The following is an 18,867-nucleotide window of genomic DNA, read 5'->3' on the forward strand; positions in this document are numbered from 1 at the left end:
CGCCCGCCATGGAGAAGACGGAGTTGATCCAGAAGGCGAAGCTGGCCGAGCAGGCCGAGCGCTACGACGACATGGCCACCTGCATGAAGGCCGTGACGGAGCAGGGGGCCGAGCTGTCCAACGAGGAGCGCAACCTGCTCTCGGTGGCCTACAAGAACGTGGTCGGGGGCCGCCGCTCGGCCTGGAGGGTCATCTCGAGCATCGAGCAGAAAACCGACACCTCGGACAAGAAGTTGCAGCTGATTAAGGACTATCGGGAGAAAGTGGAGTCGGAGCTGCGGTCCATCTGCACCACGGTCCTGGTGAGTCCGGCCAGGTCCGGGTGGCGGGCCCCCGAGACCCCTTGACCCCTTTGTGTCTCGGCTGCCCCTGAGCATTTCACGGGAATCGGAGAGAGGCGGGCGACGGGCCTGCCCCTGTAGTGGCGGGGAGAAGGCGTCTTTAAGACGTGCTTTCACTTCGTCATACTCGGGTGGGTTTTCCAGGATGGACGGGCCTTTCCCCGGTCCTCGGGGTCGCGATGAGTGGGAATCGACTCGATGGCGGTGAGGTTTTTGTCGTTTGCTTGCTTTTGCTTTCGGCAGCTACCAGGACACTAGCTTGCACCCTAGTAGGTTAGCACAGCTGTTAAGCTCCTGGTGTTGGGACACTGCTGACAGAGATCGGTGAGAGCCCTTTCTTTGATCAACTCAGATGCTTCCGAGAGCTGAAAGAAGGGGCTGGCACCTTTGGGGTAAGACGGTGTGTGCAGTGGTAGCAGCAGCGCTGCCATGGGGAACTCGGTGATGGGGCTTAACCTTGAACCCTTGAGCATGTACTGCGTTTCTCAATGGAGTCTACTGAGCTTTTCTCTTAAAAAACCAGGGATATGGGGTGGTAAGTGGGTGTGGGGGGCGGGGATAGAACAGAATGCTGTGCTGGTGGACTTTGGTATTTACTCATATTTCCCTGCCACTGCATAGCTATTCTTAAAGGCTCATCTTTGAAATGAACTCATTTCTGGCACGAAGTAAGCTAGAAAGCTTTCCAGGTTTTAAACTGCTCAGAGCAAGTGACTGGCTGTTGGGTGGAGTAAACTGCTGTGATTCACCCTTCTTGGTGATAGATGGATGACACTTTTCGCTTTGTCATTGCATGGACCGGTTTTTGTTTTTTTTTTTGTCCGATAAATTTTAAGTTAAAAAATGCTTGCATTATATCCTGGAGCTCTTAAGTGTTTTTGATGATGAAAAGCGTTGTTTTTACTAATATGAATACTGATATGGTTTACCTGTATTTTCTAAGTGCCATTTCGACAAGAGCATACTGATTTTTGATGAGTTCTACATTGTATTTCAGGTAGGATCTGAAAGATGAACAGGCAAATAGGATTTTTTGTTTCTTTGTTTAGGAGGAAATGGGAAGTTACCTTTTTCAAATTTCTCTATTCGTGTGTGTGTGTGTGTGTGTGTGTGTGTGTGTGTGTGTGTGTGTCAGAGACAGAGAGAGACAGAGAGACATGGACATCTTTAACTTGTTCTCATAGAAACAATTTGAAGAACCTATACAGAGGCATTCTGGATGGTTACTAAAAAAGATAAAACTGTATTATTAGGGCTTATTTTGTTTATTAGTGAGACATTGTATTATATTTGTCTCTGTTCTTGCCATTCTGCTCTCTGTTTGGCTAAGAGAAGACACTTGCTTTGTGAACTAAAGTGGCCCGTGACAAGAAATTTGCTAATTTAACAGAGTAGCCTTTGGTAATAGTTATTGTTGACTTACCTAAAGGAGAAATGCATAAGAACTCTGTGTAATGAGGTTGTTGGGGTGGGGGGTGGGCAGGGGGGTGCTCTGCCATTTGCCTGCAGCAATTAAAGATTCACTATAAGGATTTTCTGTTCTCTTGCACATTAACTTTGAGCCAAAGGAATGTCTGATTTCGTATGTGGCTCATATGGTGGCCTAAGTGGAAGAGGGGAGCGCTGGTGTATAGCGGTTACACTGCCATCTGTGAAGTTTAGTTTGAAACCACTAGCTCCCAGGGAGAAAGATGGGGTTGTCCGCTCACAGTCCTGAAAAGTCACAGGGGCAGTCCACCGGGTTCTGTAGGGTTGCTTTGAGCCGGCAGTGAGTGAGACGTGAAAGAGTTCACTTAGTTGGGAGAAGCATTTAAGACTAGACCTTTCATGGCACATCATTTCAATAGAAGTCCCTGACTTTTGAACCGTTTTATACCAATACACTATAGGTATTTTTTGTTGGATTAATCTGCCCATTAAGGCATTTGAAAAAAAACTATTAGCAAAATGGCATGAAAGACTAATTGTGGCTTGATGGTCAGCCTATACAACCTGTAATAAGTAATGGGGCAAAATTTTGTATGTGCACAGGATTGTGCTAAACAGGATGGGAAAGAGAACAACACTGAGAACAATTATATAATGTACAATAGACCTTCAAAATATGTGTGGAAAAAGAAAATGTTAAGATAATGGAACGCTTCCATGAACTTTTTGAAGCCTGTGTGTGTGTGTGTGTGTGTGTGTGTGTGTGTGTGTGTGTGTGTGTGTTTTCGAAGGAGAAATACACATAAATTTTATAGACTAAAATACACTTAAGTATAGTTATGGACGAAAGAAATAGAAACTTCAGGATGAACTTCACAAAGATATTGATATTTTAAGCATTAACTCTATTTTCCGATGATCTTTTTGAAGCCTATTCATTTTCATAATTTAATGAGTCTCCTACAACAATGAGAACAGTGGAATGAAGTTGCTAATTCCATGAGTACTGAGAAAGGGTTTTTTGATGACCAGGAAGGAGAACTCCGTGTGGCGGAAGCAGATGAGACTGACTTATTTCAGAAGACTAATACAAAGTGGCCTGGAAGAAAGCCACAATTTTGATCCAAAATAGCAGCCTTTTAGATTCCTTTTTCTCTTAAATAAAATAGGTTAGAGGTCAGATGATTTGGGGCAGGTGTTCCAAGTGGACGTGGCAGACGAGCTTTTTGTCAGTCATTTGGTAAACTGGGAAGGCAGCAGGAAACCCTGAAATCCAAGTGAGTACTATGAAGAGCAGAGGAGGTCAGGGCCAAAATGGCCTGGGCTGAAGTCTTCATCAACCACGTCTGGTTTCAGGGCCACGCCTTCTAAGGCCAGAGAAGGATTGGGTTGTTTCTCCGTGTCTTCCAATTCCCATCTCTTGACTTGCAGTTGGAAAGCTATTTCACCTCTGCTCTCACTTCTCTCGACTCCAGAGGTACTTTAAAGTCCAGATTGAAGAACGTCTGTCAGCAGTAGACGGGATGCTGAAAAGAGACACGTGGTGCCCTGCTTCTGTCATTGAATTTAATGATGGAGAGAGCGAAACGTACGGGGAAAAGAGTTGTGCAGCAGCTTAAATAGCGTGCATGTAAGACCTTTGGGGGTTGTTAAGAGCTTGAAAAGATATTGCAAGGGTAAAGAAATAAAAGGGCTTCACAAAGCCCGCTGGGACTGGGGCTCAAAAATCTACCTTTTACATAGTTAATATGCAGCGTACCTTAGTCTCCACAGCACCATGTTTTTTGTGGGCAGGCTTTTAGGAGACGGATTTCAGTAGGCTTTTAGTATACTGTGTAAACACTTTGAGAAATTACATCATGGGATTTAAAGAGTCACTTAAAATAGCATATAGAGAATCTGAATGGTGTCTTTCTATAAAAGTTCTGTAATCTTAACTCAGTAATATGTTTGAATTTACTTAGGTTTGTAAATTCATAAAAATTTGATTCTTATACTGGTTATTCTTTTGAAGTAAGATGGACATGTTCTTTTACACCCTAAGTGTCATTTAGTTTTTTGTTGAATATGCACAGCAAACTTACACCAACTCAACAATTTTTATGTGTATAATTTAGTGACGTTGATTACACACTTGAGTTCTGTAACCATTGTCACCCTTCTTTTATGAGCTGTTCCTCCCCAAAGGCATAAACACACCACTCCTTAAGGTCTCTGTCTAATTCTTCAGGGTCCTGTTAACAGTCTGAGCCCACATCTACGTTAAAAGAGCATAGTGCTAAAGGCAGACATTTTTTTGACTAGTTAAACTATACTGTTGGCTGGCTTCAAGATGGCTGCAGGGGATATTTTTAGTTTACGGTTTAAAGGTTATACCAGGGCAATCTTTGCCCATCTTCCTTAGCTTCATAAAGTCTAGAATCCATGGTAATTTGAGATTCTCTTCTGGATTTCTCCCCTTTCGGTCACCATTCATGTCCTACTAGTCTAGTGGAAAGGAGGCAGCTGTTCCCACGGAGGCAAATTAGCCACACGCCTTCCTCCTATTCTTGACTCTTGCTCCAAGAATAGAGACCAAACTACGTAACAGCCTAGGAGGAAGAACAGGCATTAAACAATTATTAGTCCAATTAACTGGGATGTCCCATGAAACCATGACTCTAAGCCCCCAAAACCAAGGAACCAAATTTTGTTGTTGGTGTTTGGTGGTATGTAAGCAGCCTCAGCTGCTGTTTTTTCCTTTTTGTCATTGTGAATATATACATGTATATTCTTTTTAAATTTTTGTGATTTCGGCGAAAGTTTACAGTGGAGATCATGAGTTTTATATTCAAAAGTTTTTTCCACATGTTGTTTCAACTCATCCATTTCAGTCTGCTCACTGTGCCGTCGCTTATCCACTTATCCAGTCTCGATTTCCGTTCCTTCCTGACCTCTGTCCCTGGGCAGTGTTGCCCTTTTGATCTTATAAATTACTCTATAACATAAGGGTTTGCTCGGTTCCAGTCCTGAAAGGTGACCAAGGGTCATAGTCTCGGGTTCCACCACTCTGTCCAACTCACTCTATCTAGGTGCTTCTTGTCTCAGGGCTGAAGAGACTAATGTTTTCGTGGTCCATTAGCTCATTGGAATAGTTGTTTCCACGAGTCTTTCCTCAGATGGGAAGAGACTCAGTATTTGCATCTTATGTGGCTACTCATGAGCATGAATGCCTTTCACGCAACTTTTGCCTTAACACCTTTTTATAGCGGACAGCTTACGAACACGGGTTACAGTAGTCCTGTTCACCCTAGTCTTAATCAGTGTGACGCCATTCCCATTAAACCCACCTTTCCTTCCTGCCCATGGTATCTGCAAATCGGCTCTGGTCTCTGTGCTTTGCCTTGCCATGCCTTTTTATATAGGGGGTCATACACTATTTGCCCTTCTGTGATTGACTGATTTTGTCCAGCGTGTCTTTCAAGCTCCGTCACTGTAGTATACATCAAGACTTCCTTCCATGCTGCCTACTGGCTGCGTTAGGGTTCCGCTGCACATACCACGTTTTGTGTGTCCAGTCGTGTCCTGAGGGCATTGGGTGGTTTCTACTTTTGGCTTTTTCATCTTAGCCATCCTAGTGGGACTATAATGGTCACTTGTGGTTTTGATTTAAATCTCTCTGATACTATCAGATGCTGAGTGTCTTCATGTTTGGTAGCCAATTGAATGTTCTCTGCGGTTAAAATATCTGTTCGAGTCTTCGGACTGTTTCATGATTGGATTATTTGTCCTTTTGTTAAGTTGCCATTGTTATTCTTGCCTTGATAGTTAATGAGGTAAGTTCTAATGTCATTTTATTGGTATAATAGGAAAAAATACAGGTTCTGGAATCAGTATTTTGAATTGTTGCTTTACTAACTTATTGTTTTATTTCTTTGTCTATAATTGGTGGTGATGGTAACTGATTTATAGGCTTACAGTTAAAATAATGGCTAGTTACTGGCATTTATTGAGCATTTTCTAAGTACTAAGAACTATCGAGAAAAGCCTTTTTAAAATTGTAAGAAGCAAAAATGTTGCTTGGATGACTAAGGTGTGTGACCCAAACCGTGGTAATTTTAACCATCTCATATGCATGCGAAAGGTGTACAATGAAAAAAGGAAGGCCAAAGGAGAATTGATACATTCCAACAGGTGTGTTGGTGAGGAATACTGAATATGCAGCGATTGTTGAACCGCTCCACGCTCGAACTTGACACTGCTGGAGACTCTGGCTTGAAAAAACCTGTCCGGCCGAGAGTGAGTGAGCATGCGTGGAATCTTGCTGCTGACGCCAAGGGGTGACACTTCAGTCTCAGCTCCGCTTTCACTCAGACAGCATGCAGTGTTTGTGTTGATGCGTACAGCTTGCGTCGTTGTGCTTTTGTTTTTATTATTACTGTTTGCGTAAAATATCATAACCATGACTCCAAAGGCAGTTAGTGATACCAGCAGTAAAGCCTAGTGGAAACTGAGAACCACAGCAGAGTCAAAGGAAGAGGGAGACATTGTGAAAGGCGGAGCACAACAGTGGCTGAGTTGGCATTATCGCCATTTGGGGGGGAGATACTGTGATGCCGCAAAAGGGTGTGGAAATTGTTAACCAGGAATAATGAACCCAGACCATCTAGGAGGCTGAAAAATCGCTGTTAATTTGGATAAATCAGAAACCATTTGATGACTATACCATATCTGAGACAGGTGAGAAGGCAAAAAGCCTCCAAAGCGAACTTCTAAGTATAATTTTTGGTGGGCCTCAGGGCCAGTTATTCGGTTTTTAGTTATTTCTTATAAAAAATATGCTTAGTTTTCAAACTTTGGCATTTGAACATGAATTTGGAATGAATTGAGTTTGACACCGAGGTGTCACTGTACTAGTTGGGGCTACCAGAACAACAGGTGAATTTGGGGGAGAGAATACAGCCAGAATGCTCCTTAGAAGCAAGGACAGTGAGACTTCACGTTGCCCTACAGTGGACGTCATCAGGATTGATCCAAAGCCAACTCACAGCCATCACGTCCAGGCTGCCGCACAGTGACCCTGTGAGGCTCCAGGACTGCAGCTGGTCACAGGAGTAGAGAGCCCAGGCCTGACTCAGAGACTCACAGCCCACACGGAACTGCCTCGCCGCCAGACTCCTCCAGCAGAGATCCATCATTCACTAGAAAAGGACACCATATTTGATAAGGAGTCAGAGAAACTCTGCAGGACAGATGGACAGTTGCTGCACTTTCCTTGGCAACGTTCGGGGATGGCACATCACTGGTCGGCATGTATTCTGTTAGCAAGTTTGTCATTTCAAATCAGAAACTACTGGGTGGTGACTTAGCACCAGCAAGAGCACTGTTTTAAACACATTATAGCACTGGTACCCTGAAAGGTTGGTTGTTCAAACCCAGCAGTCCAGCGATCATCTGTTCCTGTGAAGCTCACGGCCTGGAAGTCCTGTGGCACAGTTCTGCTTAGTCATGGAGAGTCACTGTGAGGACGAATGAGCTCGGCAGCTCACAACACGTTTCCACATGTCACGTTTACAGTACTTCTGTTTGAAAGTTACAAGAAATGGGCATTTGAAACTTTACGTCACATTGGTCAACATTACAAAATTAGTGCAAGGATTTGAAACAAGGGTCTGCCTTAGAGGTCAGAATTGAACCAATGGCAGTAACAGCGATGAGTTTGCTTGTTTTTTGTGTTAAGTGTGACTATAGGTACTGTCTCTAGCTAGAGTGGGCCCCAAACACTTCTAATTTAAGATCACAATGGGGATCTCTGTTTTGCGGAATCTTATAGTTCAATAAATATCTAACTCCCTTATTTTTCTGTTAGTGTGTAAGTTTCTTAAAGCCAAGATTGCCTTGCGTACATCTTAAAACTTGGCTGGGGACAAATGTTGAGATACTAAACCCACTGCCATTGAGTCCGTTCTACTCATAGTGACCCGCTAGAGCAGAGCAGAGCTGCTCTAGAGAGTGTCCAAGGCTGTGAGTCTTCATGGGAGCTGACAGCGTCATCTCTTTCCCGTGGGATAGCTGATGAGTTTGAACTGACAGCCTTGCCCGTCCATAGCAGCCTGGTGCTTAACCCTTTGTGCCACCAGGCCGCCTTGCTTAGATAGGAGAGAAAGAAAATGATTAGAACAGTGTGTCTGCTGTCAAGTTGCTGCTGGGTTAGTGGAGTCAAATATATAAATACATTGTACTAACGTGTTTCAATAGAGATATGCATGTAATAGCAGTCTCTCATGGCCTAGTGGGTTGCTCATTGATTTGCTAACCGCAAGGCCAGCAGTTTAACCCCAACAACTGCTCTGTGGGGGAAGAGACTTTATACACCTGTGGAGGTTCACAGTCGTGGAACCTCACAAGAGCTGTTCCGTGGCGATGAGTTTCTGTTTGTTGTGGGTGGCACAAAGAGTAAAGCATTCAACTACTTCATTACGATGTTGGCAGCTTTCTGAAAACCCTATGGAGTGATTCTACTCTGCACACTGGGATCTCCATGAATTGGAATCCGTGACCACTAAAAACAGTGCATGTAATAAGAGTCCTAGGTTCTGTGAGTAGAGAGAAGCTAGGGTGATTGGTGAGATGCTTGGATGGCATGAGAATCAGAGTTCATTTGGGATTCAATTTACGTAAGGGAAATTTGTTTGTCAATTAAATTGCCCGTGATATTCAATATTTATTTTAATACCCCCTCCACTAGCTGTTCTTAGTTGTAATGCCTTTCACGTTTCTGTGTATTGAAATCACATGCATGCTTGAAATGTAACCTCAGTGCTACTGTATTTATTCCATAAGGAGGCCTGAGGGCCCTCTGGTTTCTGCACGGGGCTGCTGACTGCAAGGTTGGTGCTCCCAACCGGCCAGCTGCCACCTGGGAGAGGCAGGGGTTCTGTGTGCCCATAAAGACGTGGAGTCTGAGAAACCCCGTCCAGGGCTGCTGAGAGTCTGGATCAGCTCAGTGGCACTGGGTTTGGGTATGTTTATTCTGGAATCAGTTATAACCCGTAGTCCACTACGGTTTTCCCATCTGTTACTTCGTACTGTTCCTGAGGTTGTACATAGATGAGACGAGTATTTACTATTTACCTATAAGAAAACTGAAGCATATTGATTTACCCCATTACATAGCTAGTTAGCTTGGAACTCAAACTAAATACTAGATCTTTCTGTTCCCACTGTCTTTCATTGTAAGATCCTCTCATAATACTCATTCTCAAGATATTTCTTTTCTCTAAATGTTCCTTCTTATAGAATCTAGGAAGAATGTGGTTTTTTTTAATAAATAAATACATGCTCTGGAACCAGAAGCAACTCCTTGTCATCTTTTCTGTATATACTCATTTGCTTGTAAAGATGTTAAGGGGGAATAATTAATTGCTTTCAGATTTTCCATATCATTACCATACAAAATAGATTCCTGATTACTTAACCGATGGCATATGAGATTGTGTTAAGCTGGGTTCTTTAAGAGAAGCAAGCTAGTGACATACATACACACACATCGAAATAAATTTGTATCAGATGAAGTGACTCGCATAGTTGTGGTAGCAGGTGAGCCTAGTCGGGTTCAGGTCTGTGGATCACATGTTAAACTTCAGGCTTTTCCTGACTGAAGGAGCAGTTAAGGCTGATGAACCTGGAAGCAGTGAGACCACAGCTGTTGGTGGGTGCAGAGAATCCAAGACAGCAGGTCAAATGGAGGTCGATGAGCCAGATTCAGCTCACAGACTACAAGAGGTGAAGCTCCCCGCCACATTCGCTTACAGATACCTAGTAGGCCATACTCCCAAGAAATTCAGGGCTGTGCCCTGATTAAGTGGGTAACAGTCCACACTAATTTTCCCACAACTTTTTCAGCATCGTGCGACTACGACTACCTATCTTTTGTTTCTGTCATGTATTGTGTGCTCTTCCTTACCTTTGTTCTCATTATTTTGTGAAAGAATGTTGACCTATTTTTAGTTACTTAGAACATCCCTATCAGGATGCTTGTCTAATCTAGCATTACTTATGACCAAGCCAACATTTGTCCTGTTCTTTTGATACTTGTGTTTGAAAAGGATTAGGGGGATCTTATTTTTGCCCCTTAAAGGAACACGGTAATATGTATACGGAGCCCTCCCTGGTGGTGCAGTGAGTTAAACACTGTGCTCTTAACCACCAGATCAGTAATTTAAATGCACCAGCTGTTCCGCAGGAGAACGATGAGACTGTCTGCTCTTGTACAGGTTTACAGCTTTGGGAACGCTGTGCAGTCTGCTCTGCCCTCCTGGGTCACTATAAGTCTGGATCAGCTTGATGGCAGTGGTATGGTTTTTATTTGTGTGAATGCTATAGCAGATGTTGATAACAATACAGTGAACCCTCGTTTATCGCGGTTAATCGGTTCTAGACCCTACCATGATAAATGAATTTCCGCGAAGTAGGATTCCTTATTTGTAAATCAAATATTTTCGTAGTTAGAGCATAGAGGACATGAAAAAACACCCTTTAGTCACCATTACACTCGTATTACCCAATTTATTAAACGAAAAAGGGAAAATACAATAAAACATTTTGGACGTTACAATTATCATTTATTATATTATTTATGGCATCAAGCGTGTACAGTATGAGCCAATCAGTGGCAGTAATGACAGAGCATGCACTGTTACGCAAAAACCGCGATAGAGTGAAGCCGCAGAAGTCGAAGCGCGAAGTGGTGAGGGTTCACTGTACTACTGTAATTAGTGATCACTTTGCCTTTGTTGTGGCATGGTAGCAACTAGAGATCTTATTGACCAGGAGGAAGGTTTAGAAATTTTCAAAGAAGGGAGAGATAGATGGAACTTTTTTCTTTGAGCTTTGGATTTTTGTTTTTTTTCCCTCCATTTGCTTTCTCCCTCCCCCTCTGCCTATTTACCTTTTGGCTCCGTATTTTATTTGACCACAAAAATAACCACATGATTGCATGGATGACTTTCTGGCTTGTTAGTTTGATGTTTTTCTTTTGGCTTCACTGTATCTACAGTGATACATATTCATTTGGAGCTTACACTCTGAGGAGTCCATTGTAATTATCTGACATTGAGTCCCTTAATTTGAGTGCTCTCGATAAACAGAACCAGTGGTATGTACCCACATCAACAGAGGCAAATACTGATTTACTTGAAGAGAAATCGGCTCATGTGAGCGTCAGGCAACATAAGAACTAAGACTATTTATAGCCTGGACACAAGTATCTGTGGTAGTGTAGTGGTTACACATTGGACTGCGATCTGCATGGTTGGCAGTTCAAAACCACCAGCAGCTCATTGGGAGAAAGACTGGGCTTTATTTATGCTTGTGTTCACAGGTACAGCCCCCACATTGGTCACTATGAGTCAACATTGACTCGATTGCAGTGAGTTTGACTCTTTTTTTTGATAGCCTGGAGACAGAATTCACCCATGGGAAGCTCCTTTTTGGACATAGGTTCTCTAGCAAGGCATCCACCACATAACAAGGTAATCTGCTTGGCTTGAAGCCATCTGACGTGATCATACATGATTGCTTTATAGCTACAACTGATCCACTGCCCTCAAGTTAATTCCTGCTCAGTGACCACTATGTAGACTTTCCAGGACTTTAAAACTTTGCAGGAAAGATGGCCTCAACTTTCTCTCATGGAGCAGCTTGTGGTTTTGAAAAGCTTACCTTGGCAGTTCACAGTTCAGCGATTATCCAACACCAGGACTGTACTAGACAAGTGCTTTACCAGACAACCAGGCACCATAGCCTCGTCTAGTTGACAACAGAACTTTACAGTCACAGGTAACTCCAGCCAGTGCTCAGTGTTAGACCTTTTGTTACTTTTAGACTAAAACTCCAAAAATGTGAACATTTTCAATTGAAGTTTTTATACTAAAAACCAAAAAACAGTATTATATTGATGCTGACATTAATCTCCTTTCTTCCAGGAAGGCATGTTTACTCTTCAAAACTCACTGCCTTTGAGTCGATTCCAACACATCGTGACTCTGTAGGCTGCGGTAGTGGCCCCCCCCGAGTTTCAGAAGATAACTTTGTAGGAGTAGAAAGGCTTTCTCCTGCAAAACGGCTGGTGTTTTTGAACTGCTAACCTCACAGTTACCAACCCAACTCGTAACCACTATCAGAAACAGAAAATTGAACAGTAATTGAGAGAACAGAAAATTGAATAGTAGGAAGAGAATCAACAATATTTTACTTTGTTAGGTGCCATCATTGGCACCCTGTGCGTAGCTGAAGGAAACAGTATCATCCTACACCTATGCCAGTCTAACAGTTGTTAGGCTCGAACCCATTGTTAACAGCCACTGTTGCTGCAATATGTCAGTCCATCTCATCGAAAGGCTTCCTCTTTTTCTGCTCACTTGGCATGATGGTCTTGCCCCAGGGACTGGCCGCTCCTGCTCTAAAGCAAGGAGCATTGTGGCTGTACTTCTAAGACAAAATTGTCCATTCTTCTGGCAGCCCATGGTGTAGTCACTGCTCTTTGCCAACACGGTAAGGCATCAATTCTTTAGTCTTCCTGTTTCATTGTTCAACTTCCATGTGCATACGTAGTAGATGAAAATGCCATGCCTTGGGTAAGGTGCACCTTAATCCTCAGTGAAGTTTCACTTTTTAACACTTTAAAGAAGTCTTGCAGCAGAATTGCCCAGGTCAGTATGATTTGGTTTTTTAACTACTGCTCCTATGAGCATTGATGATGGATCTAAGTAAAATGAAAATCCTTGACAACTTTAGGTTTTTCTGCATTTATCATCATGTGGCTTACTGACTCGGTTGTGAGGTGTTTGGTTTTCTCTGTATTGAGGTGTAATCCTTTGGAGGGGTTTTAGTCTTTGATCCTCATCAGTAAGTGCTTCAGGTCTGTTTTTGCTTTCAGCAAGCAAGTTTGTGCCATCTGCTTATCATGGGTTGTGAATGAGTCTTCCTCCATTCCTGATGCTGCTTTCTCTTAGATGTCTCTGGATGAGTTAAGAGTCCATTGTGTGTAGGTACCACAGTGGTTTGTGGTACTGCTGATAGTCGTTTGGATTGATGCTGCCAGTTGACTCGTGTGGGTTAGTATTGCAGTGAACATTGTGTGTGTTTGTGTCACACTGCTGGATCACACCATAGTTCTAAGGAGCCTGGTAGAGCACTGTGGTGTTAGGCACTGTGTTGCTAACCACAAGGTTGGCAGTTCAAATCCTCCAGTCTGCTTCTGGATAGATTATAGTCTCCGAAAGCCTTTATATGAGTCTGGATCAACTGATTGTGGCTTTTTGGCCATTTCAGATGCCCTGGTGGTGTAGTGGATTAGTCATCGGACTGCTAACCACTGCAAGGTCAACGCTTTGAACACACCCGTGGCTCCTCAGAGACCTGTGGAGCAGTTCGGCTCAGACCTGTAGAGTCGCTGTGAGGTAGAATGGACTCAGTGGCAGCGAGTTGGTTTTGGCTCACTCCTTGCATGTCTTCTTTGGTGAAATGACTTCTTTATCCCCCATTATTTTGAACCTAGGTCTGAGCATCATATATATTTAATATATAAACATTAAAGCACAATTGACCCTGCTTATCTAAGGGCTATGATGGACCAGGGATCAAAATTATTGATAATTACCAGTAAATGGTCAAAGCAACCTCTCAAAGATGAGGAAGCAGCAGGTGCATTTACAAAGGGGGAAGGGTTGTTATAAATGCAAGCACTATGCCATTTGAAATAAATATATTGAGCATCCAAGGATTTTGGTATCAGTGGGCTCCTGAAAGCAATCCACTGCCCCCATGAATAATAAGGTCATCTCTATAAATCTTTAAAAGCTTCTTTAATCATTTTTACAGTATTCTGTTCACACTGTTCTTTTAAGTTTTTAGGTACCACTGTATCTGTGTCTGTTTGCACATCTGCCTGAAGTAAAAATTTGGGAAATTCCTGTACAAAGCATGGGTTTGGGTTCCAGGTTTTTCATGAGAAGCCCTCCCCCTACAAAATAGAAAGCCCACAAAGAGATGCGCTATCTTGCTACTTGTTAGCTAGGATCGGTGACCAGGGCTCCTTCAATCCTCTTGTAGGTTGTGAGCTCTCCATCTTTGCTTTGAGAGTCCCTTTCGGTTCTTCAGGCTTGTGCAGATGCACTGTGGCGTCTGTTTCTGGTTGGTGTGTTAGTGGCTAACAGTGTTGTGGTAACAGAAGTGCTGCAGGGAGCACCTTTCAGGAGCAGAAGTCCCAACTGGGGCCTGGCCTATCGCTCCCTCTGCGCTTCTGCCCTCTTATCTGCTGTCTGCCTAACTTCCTTGGTATATCTCTGTGTCAATTTTCCCTTTATAAATAATTTAGACACGATCAGGTTTTAGGACAGCCCTGTTTCTGGTATGAGCTCATTAACATAACAAATGAAGCCCACATTTCCATATAGAGTACTGTTTACAAGTGCAGGCAACCTTGGATTACAAACTATCGGGTTACATGTACACACAGTTAATGGAACACAACCCGGAAAAGAGAATAAAAATTTTGGGTACATACAATGGTTCATAATAACAGATGGGTGATACTTTGCACAGTGGAGCAGTGTAAGGTGTTTCAGTGCATTTGGAAGTGTGTCCTTAATTTTTATTTATTTGCTTTGGACTGACATTAGATACTAACTTCAGTTTATGCACAAATTCAACTTTAGGAATAGGATTTATTTGTTTAGGAATAGGATTTGTCTATCATCGGGGACTGCCTGGACTGGTGTTAGGATTTCAACACCATTTGAGAGAAATAAAATTCAGTTAATAAGCAAATTGCTTTTTCTTCTGGGCTTCTGTTTTTTAATATCTCCAACAATGAATAATTATACACCTGGTCGTCCCTTAAGGTAACGTATTTTACTCTCCCCCCTGGCAATAGCCCCGATTTATGTTCCTACTAGCAATGTATGACTGTCCCTATATCTAAACAGTTTATCTTGTGTCCTAAATAATTGCCAATAAAGATTATAATAACATAACCTTTTACTTTTAGATTGAAAAAGATAAAGGGTTTGATAATACCAAGCATTCAGAAAGATGTGGCGAAGTAGGCACATTGACACATTGCTAGTGGGGATGTCCATTGGGATAAGCTCCAAATTAAAACATGGGAGCTCCATTCTTCCCATTCAGACTCTCTCATAATGTGCTACCCTTTTTATAATTCTAAAAGTAGACTTGTATTTTTAAAGTGGAGGGGGAAAGATTGGAAACAACGTAATTGTTCGCAAGAAGGTACTTTTTTAAGTAATTATTTTACGTCCATACAGTAAAATACTGCCTAGTCTTAAAGAATGTCAAATTAATATCATTTGTCATGTAACAAGTAAGGCATAAGCTCAACGGAAGTGTCACACATGGGGAGAGGTGTAGCGTAATGTGTAAGATGTTAACATGGATGAGAGGGGAACATACATGGATTTTAAATGTTGAGAATATCTGCAAGGAAGTGGACAGGAAGGAACTGAATCAGTTTAACAACCCAAGGAAGGGAGAATTTGTATTTGTGTGGTTCTCATGTGCTTCCTGTCTTAACAGGAACCAGATTCTCATAGTATGTAAAGAAAAGACTAATGAGAAGACTGCCCTGTATTGTTACTTTGAATAGAAGACATCAGTATGAGGTTATGATCTTTCAAAAATATATTTCCTGGCTCTTTTCATCGAAAGAGTTTAGAAACAGCGAGCACATCTTAATGCCCATGCTTTCTTATCTAAGTAACTAGTACTTATGGCTTGAAGGAACCCCCATAGACCAGAAATTGGGGGAGCATCGTGGTAGTGATGAATTAGAACACATGGAATATGAAAAACTCCTGGATCCATGGGTGGGCGGGGTTCTCTTTATGGAATGCCCGTTTCTCTCATGAAAGGGTTTTTTTCTGTAAAGAGTAGAGCAGTGGTTCTCAACCTTCCTAATGCTGCAACCCTTTGATACAGTTCCTTGTGTTGTGATGACCCCCAACCATACAATTATTTTCATTGCTATTTCATCGTTGTCATTTTGCTACTGTTATGAATTGGGTGACCCCTGTGAGAGGGTCATTTGACTCGCAAAGGGGTTGCGACCCATAAGTTGAGAACCGCTGGAGTACTGCATTAGAAAGAATTTTATTGAGAATTTTGTTTATATTTGTATTTCTTGGCAACTTATTTTCGAAACACTGTTAGTCAGACTTTCTTTTGTTGAGTCACCAATACAATTCACTGTGTGAGTCTGTGGTGACGGCTGTGACAGTCACAGTCAGGGTGGGTCTCCGGGTGAGCAGATGAGTCTCTTATGCTGGACATAGGAGCATTGTTTTGTCAGTTGATGACTTTTATGTTTGTATTTTCATTAGGTGATTGGTTTGTTTAAATTGTGTGTAGATTTGTTACTGCCTCAGTCTCCTTTCGGGATAGTCAATATTGTGCCCTGGAGTCGGTTCCGGCCCGTTGCAGCCCTACGTGACAGCTGGGATTTCCCATGGGAACAGATTACAGGCTCCTGGTTCCTGTAGTGCTCCTGGTGGCTTTTTGGTTAGCTACTGATTGCTTAAACGTTGTCACCGGAGCCCCTAGCATCCCTCATCGTAATACTAGTGTTAGCTTTAAAGGTTATATTTGCATAATATAAAAGAGTGTTAGGGCGCCATTGTTGTGAGTGGCCCGTGGGTTCAGACTGCAGACCTTTGGGTTGGTAGCTGAGTGCTTAATCATTGCCTCATCAGGGCCTCTTCTAAATGCGTGCAGCTCACCTCCATGCAGACTGGCCAGGTTTCCTGTGCGCAGGAGCTGCTCTGCTGTACTGAACAGCACAGGCTGGCTAGGTGCTCCTGAGTCAGTTCTAGCTCCTAGCGACCCCTCATTGAACAGGAGAGCCCACCTGGTGTGTGCCCTCCCCACAGTACAGTCATTGTGTCTGTGGGCCAGGTTGACTGGAGAAATAAGTCGAGTGAGTGACACTCATAGGTATAAGAATGAGCTTTACATCAAGAAGTAATTGTATATCAGGGAAACATCCCTATCTGATCCATAAGTCTGATGCTAGCCCATAAACCCTTCAGATTTTGGCAGCCACATGCAATGATGCAGAGTGCAGGTAGATCACAGGCCTTTGGGTGCAAGAGTTGTGTGGACCCAATGAAGGTGGCCCACGAAGGTCTCAACAAGAAGGTGAAGGCAGAGGTGGGGTGGGGTCAGGGGAGGTTCCCAGGACCCTCCTTATGAGGAGGTCACGCCCACAGGAGGCACCATCAGGCTGTGACCTGATTGACAGGCTAGACTCCACTCCTGCACTTTAAGCTGACATGAAATTATCTACCATATATACTCATGTATCAGCCTAGTTTTTCAGCACATTTTTGGATGCAGTTTTTGTGGTAAAATTGGGTTCCTCGGCTGATACTCGGGTTGGCTTATGCTCAGCTATATACGATAACTACCACAGGCTCTTTCTCTTCTTTGCTGATTCTTGTAGTCCCTTCTGATTACATATCCAAAGTATGAGTCAGAGGCTCACCATCCACCCTTCTGGCTGCACTTCCAAGACACATTTGTTCTTTCCTTCTGACAGACATGACACATTAATTATTCTTCACCAATTTTGGTGAAAGCCCTCTTACAGCCGAGAAGGGCAGTTTATGCATTGCATAGCAACCAAATCACGAGACATGCAGTTTTGAACACAATCCACAAAAGTACTGCCCAGCTCAGTGATGGGTGCCTGTCAGTTAGCATGTGTGTGGCTCTCCACCTGTTTTTGATGATGATGATGATGATGTTGTTGTTGTTAGGTGCCATGGAGTTGGTTCTGACCAATAGTGTCCCCATGCACAACAGAACAAACACTGCCCAGTCCTGCGTCAGCCTCAATTGCACCTATGCCTGAGCCCATTGTGGCATAAGCCCACTGTGTCCACCCATCTCAAGGGCCTTCCTCTTTTTGCTGCCCTCCACTTTACCGAGCATGATGCTCTTCTCCAAGGTCTGGTCTCTCCTGGCAACGTGTCCAAAGTATGTAAGGCACGCCTTGCCATCCTTGCCTTGAAGGAGCACTGTGGCTCTCTCTTACCTATCACTTGCCGGAGTTCTGAAAGGGCTCACTATTCCATTTCTGCGTCTGCTGCATTACAGGCTCAGATTGACATTCCACCTGTAATTGGTGCAACTTCAAGGCTGTCCCTATTTTGCTTCGTAGGCCCTGACAGGACAGGTTTAAAGGACACCAGGTAAGAATTGTCTGTAAACCTGCTGTCCCTACCCTGGAGGCTGCCTGGATTCTCCTTACTGTATGTGATAGAAGTGGTTAAGTATATTTCTAACTGAAAGCCAAAACCTTAAATATGCTCTACTGTAGAATGTAGCATTTTCTCTTTTCTGGGCTTGGGGCAAGCACCCTGGCTTGCGTCTGTGTGACGTGGACAAGGTGTTCACCCTCGTGCTTGTCGTCCTTCCTAAAATCGCCTTAATGGGTTGTTCACCAAGAAAGCGAAACATTTAAGATGCTCCAACTGCAGCTTAGCACATATCCAATGTTTGTATGTATTTTAATGAATGGATATAGTATACTCGTTCTTTTATTTTAATATGTGTGCTTATTAATCTGAGAGTAAAAGACATATCCTAAAGTTAAAGATTGACATGAATAATGTGCTTATTAATGAATTTTCTTTAGGTTAACAGGAAATTGAAACTCCTTAGACTCTGATTTCTTGTTACTTATTTTGCTTGTGTTTTAAAGCACAATTCTGTATATAAAGAATCTATGGTTAAAAAAAAAGACTGGTGAGAGACGAGCAGGTGGTCTATAAAACAAGTCGCTTATAAATGAACTTAGGGTAAAAAGATAATTTTGGTTTGTTTTATGCTACAGAATATTACCAAATGAATTGGAGAAATCTGTTGAAGTGATGGCCTTTAACATACAAAATTAATTTTTTTCTACAGATAGAATTAGCGTTGGAGGTTCATTATTAGTCTTAGCCTTTTCTTTCTAAAAGAGAGGAGTTAAAGGAATAGTTACTGTATTAAATTGAGGACAGTATCTCTTAACAATTTCGTTCCTTAAAACAGTTGTCTA

At 42.8% G+C, this 18,867-nt stretch overlaps 1 protein-coding gene across 1 annotated transcript in view; it reads left to right on the forward strand.

Moving 5' to 3' along the window:
• Positions 1 to 6: 6 nt before the first annotated feature.
• Positions 7 to 18,867, forward strand: part of YWHAQ (tyrosine 3-monooxygenase/tryptophan 5-monooxygenase activation protein theta) — a 30,469-nt gene continuing 11,608 nt past the window's right edge. The window contains exon 1 of the mRNA XM_004696020.2: positions 7 to 302. Coding sequence (XP_004696077.1) covers positions 9 to 302 — 294 coding nt within the window. The 5' untranslated portion in view covers positions 7 to 8. The remainder of the gene's footprint in view (positions 303 to 18,867) is intronic.

Source organism: Echinops telfairi, unplaced genomic scaffold (genome assembly GCF_000313985.2).
Source record: "Echinops telfairi isolate 266 unplaced genomic scaffold, ASM31398v2 ScPeMD7_9;HRSCAF=40, whole genome shotgun sequence".
In the NCBI taxonomy this organism is placed as follows: Eukaryota; Metazoa; Chordata; class Mammalia; order Afrosoricida; family Tenrecidae; genus Echinops; species Echinops telfairi.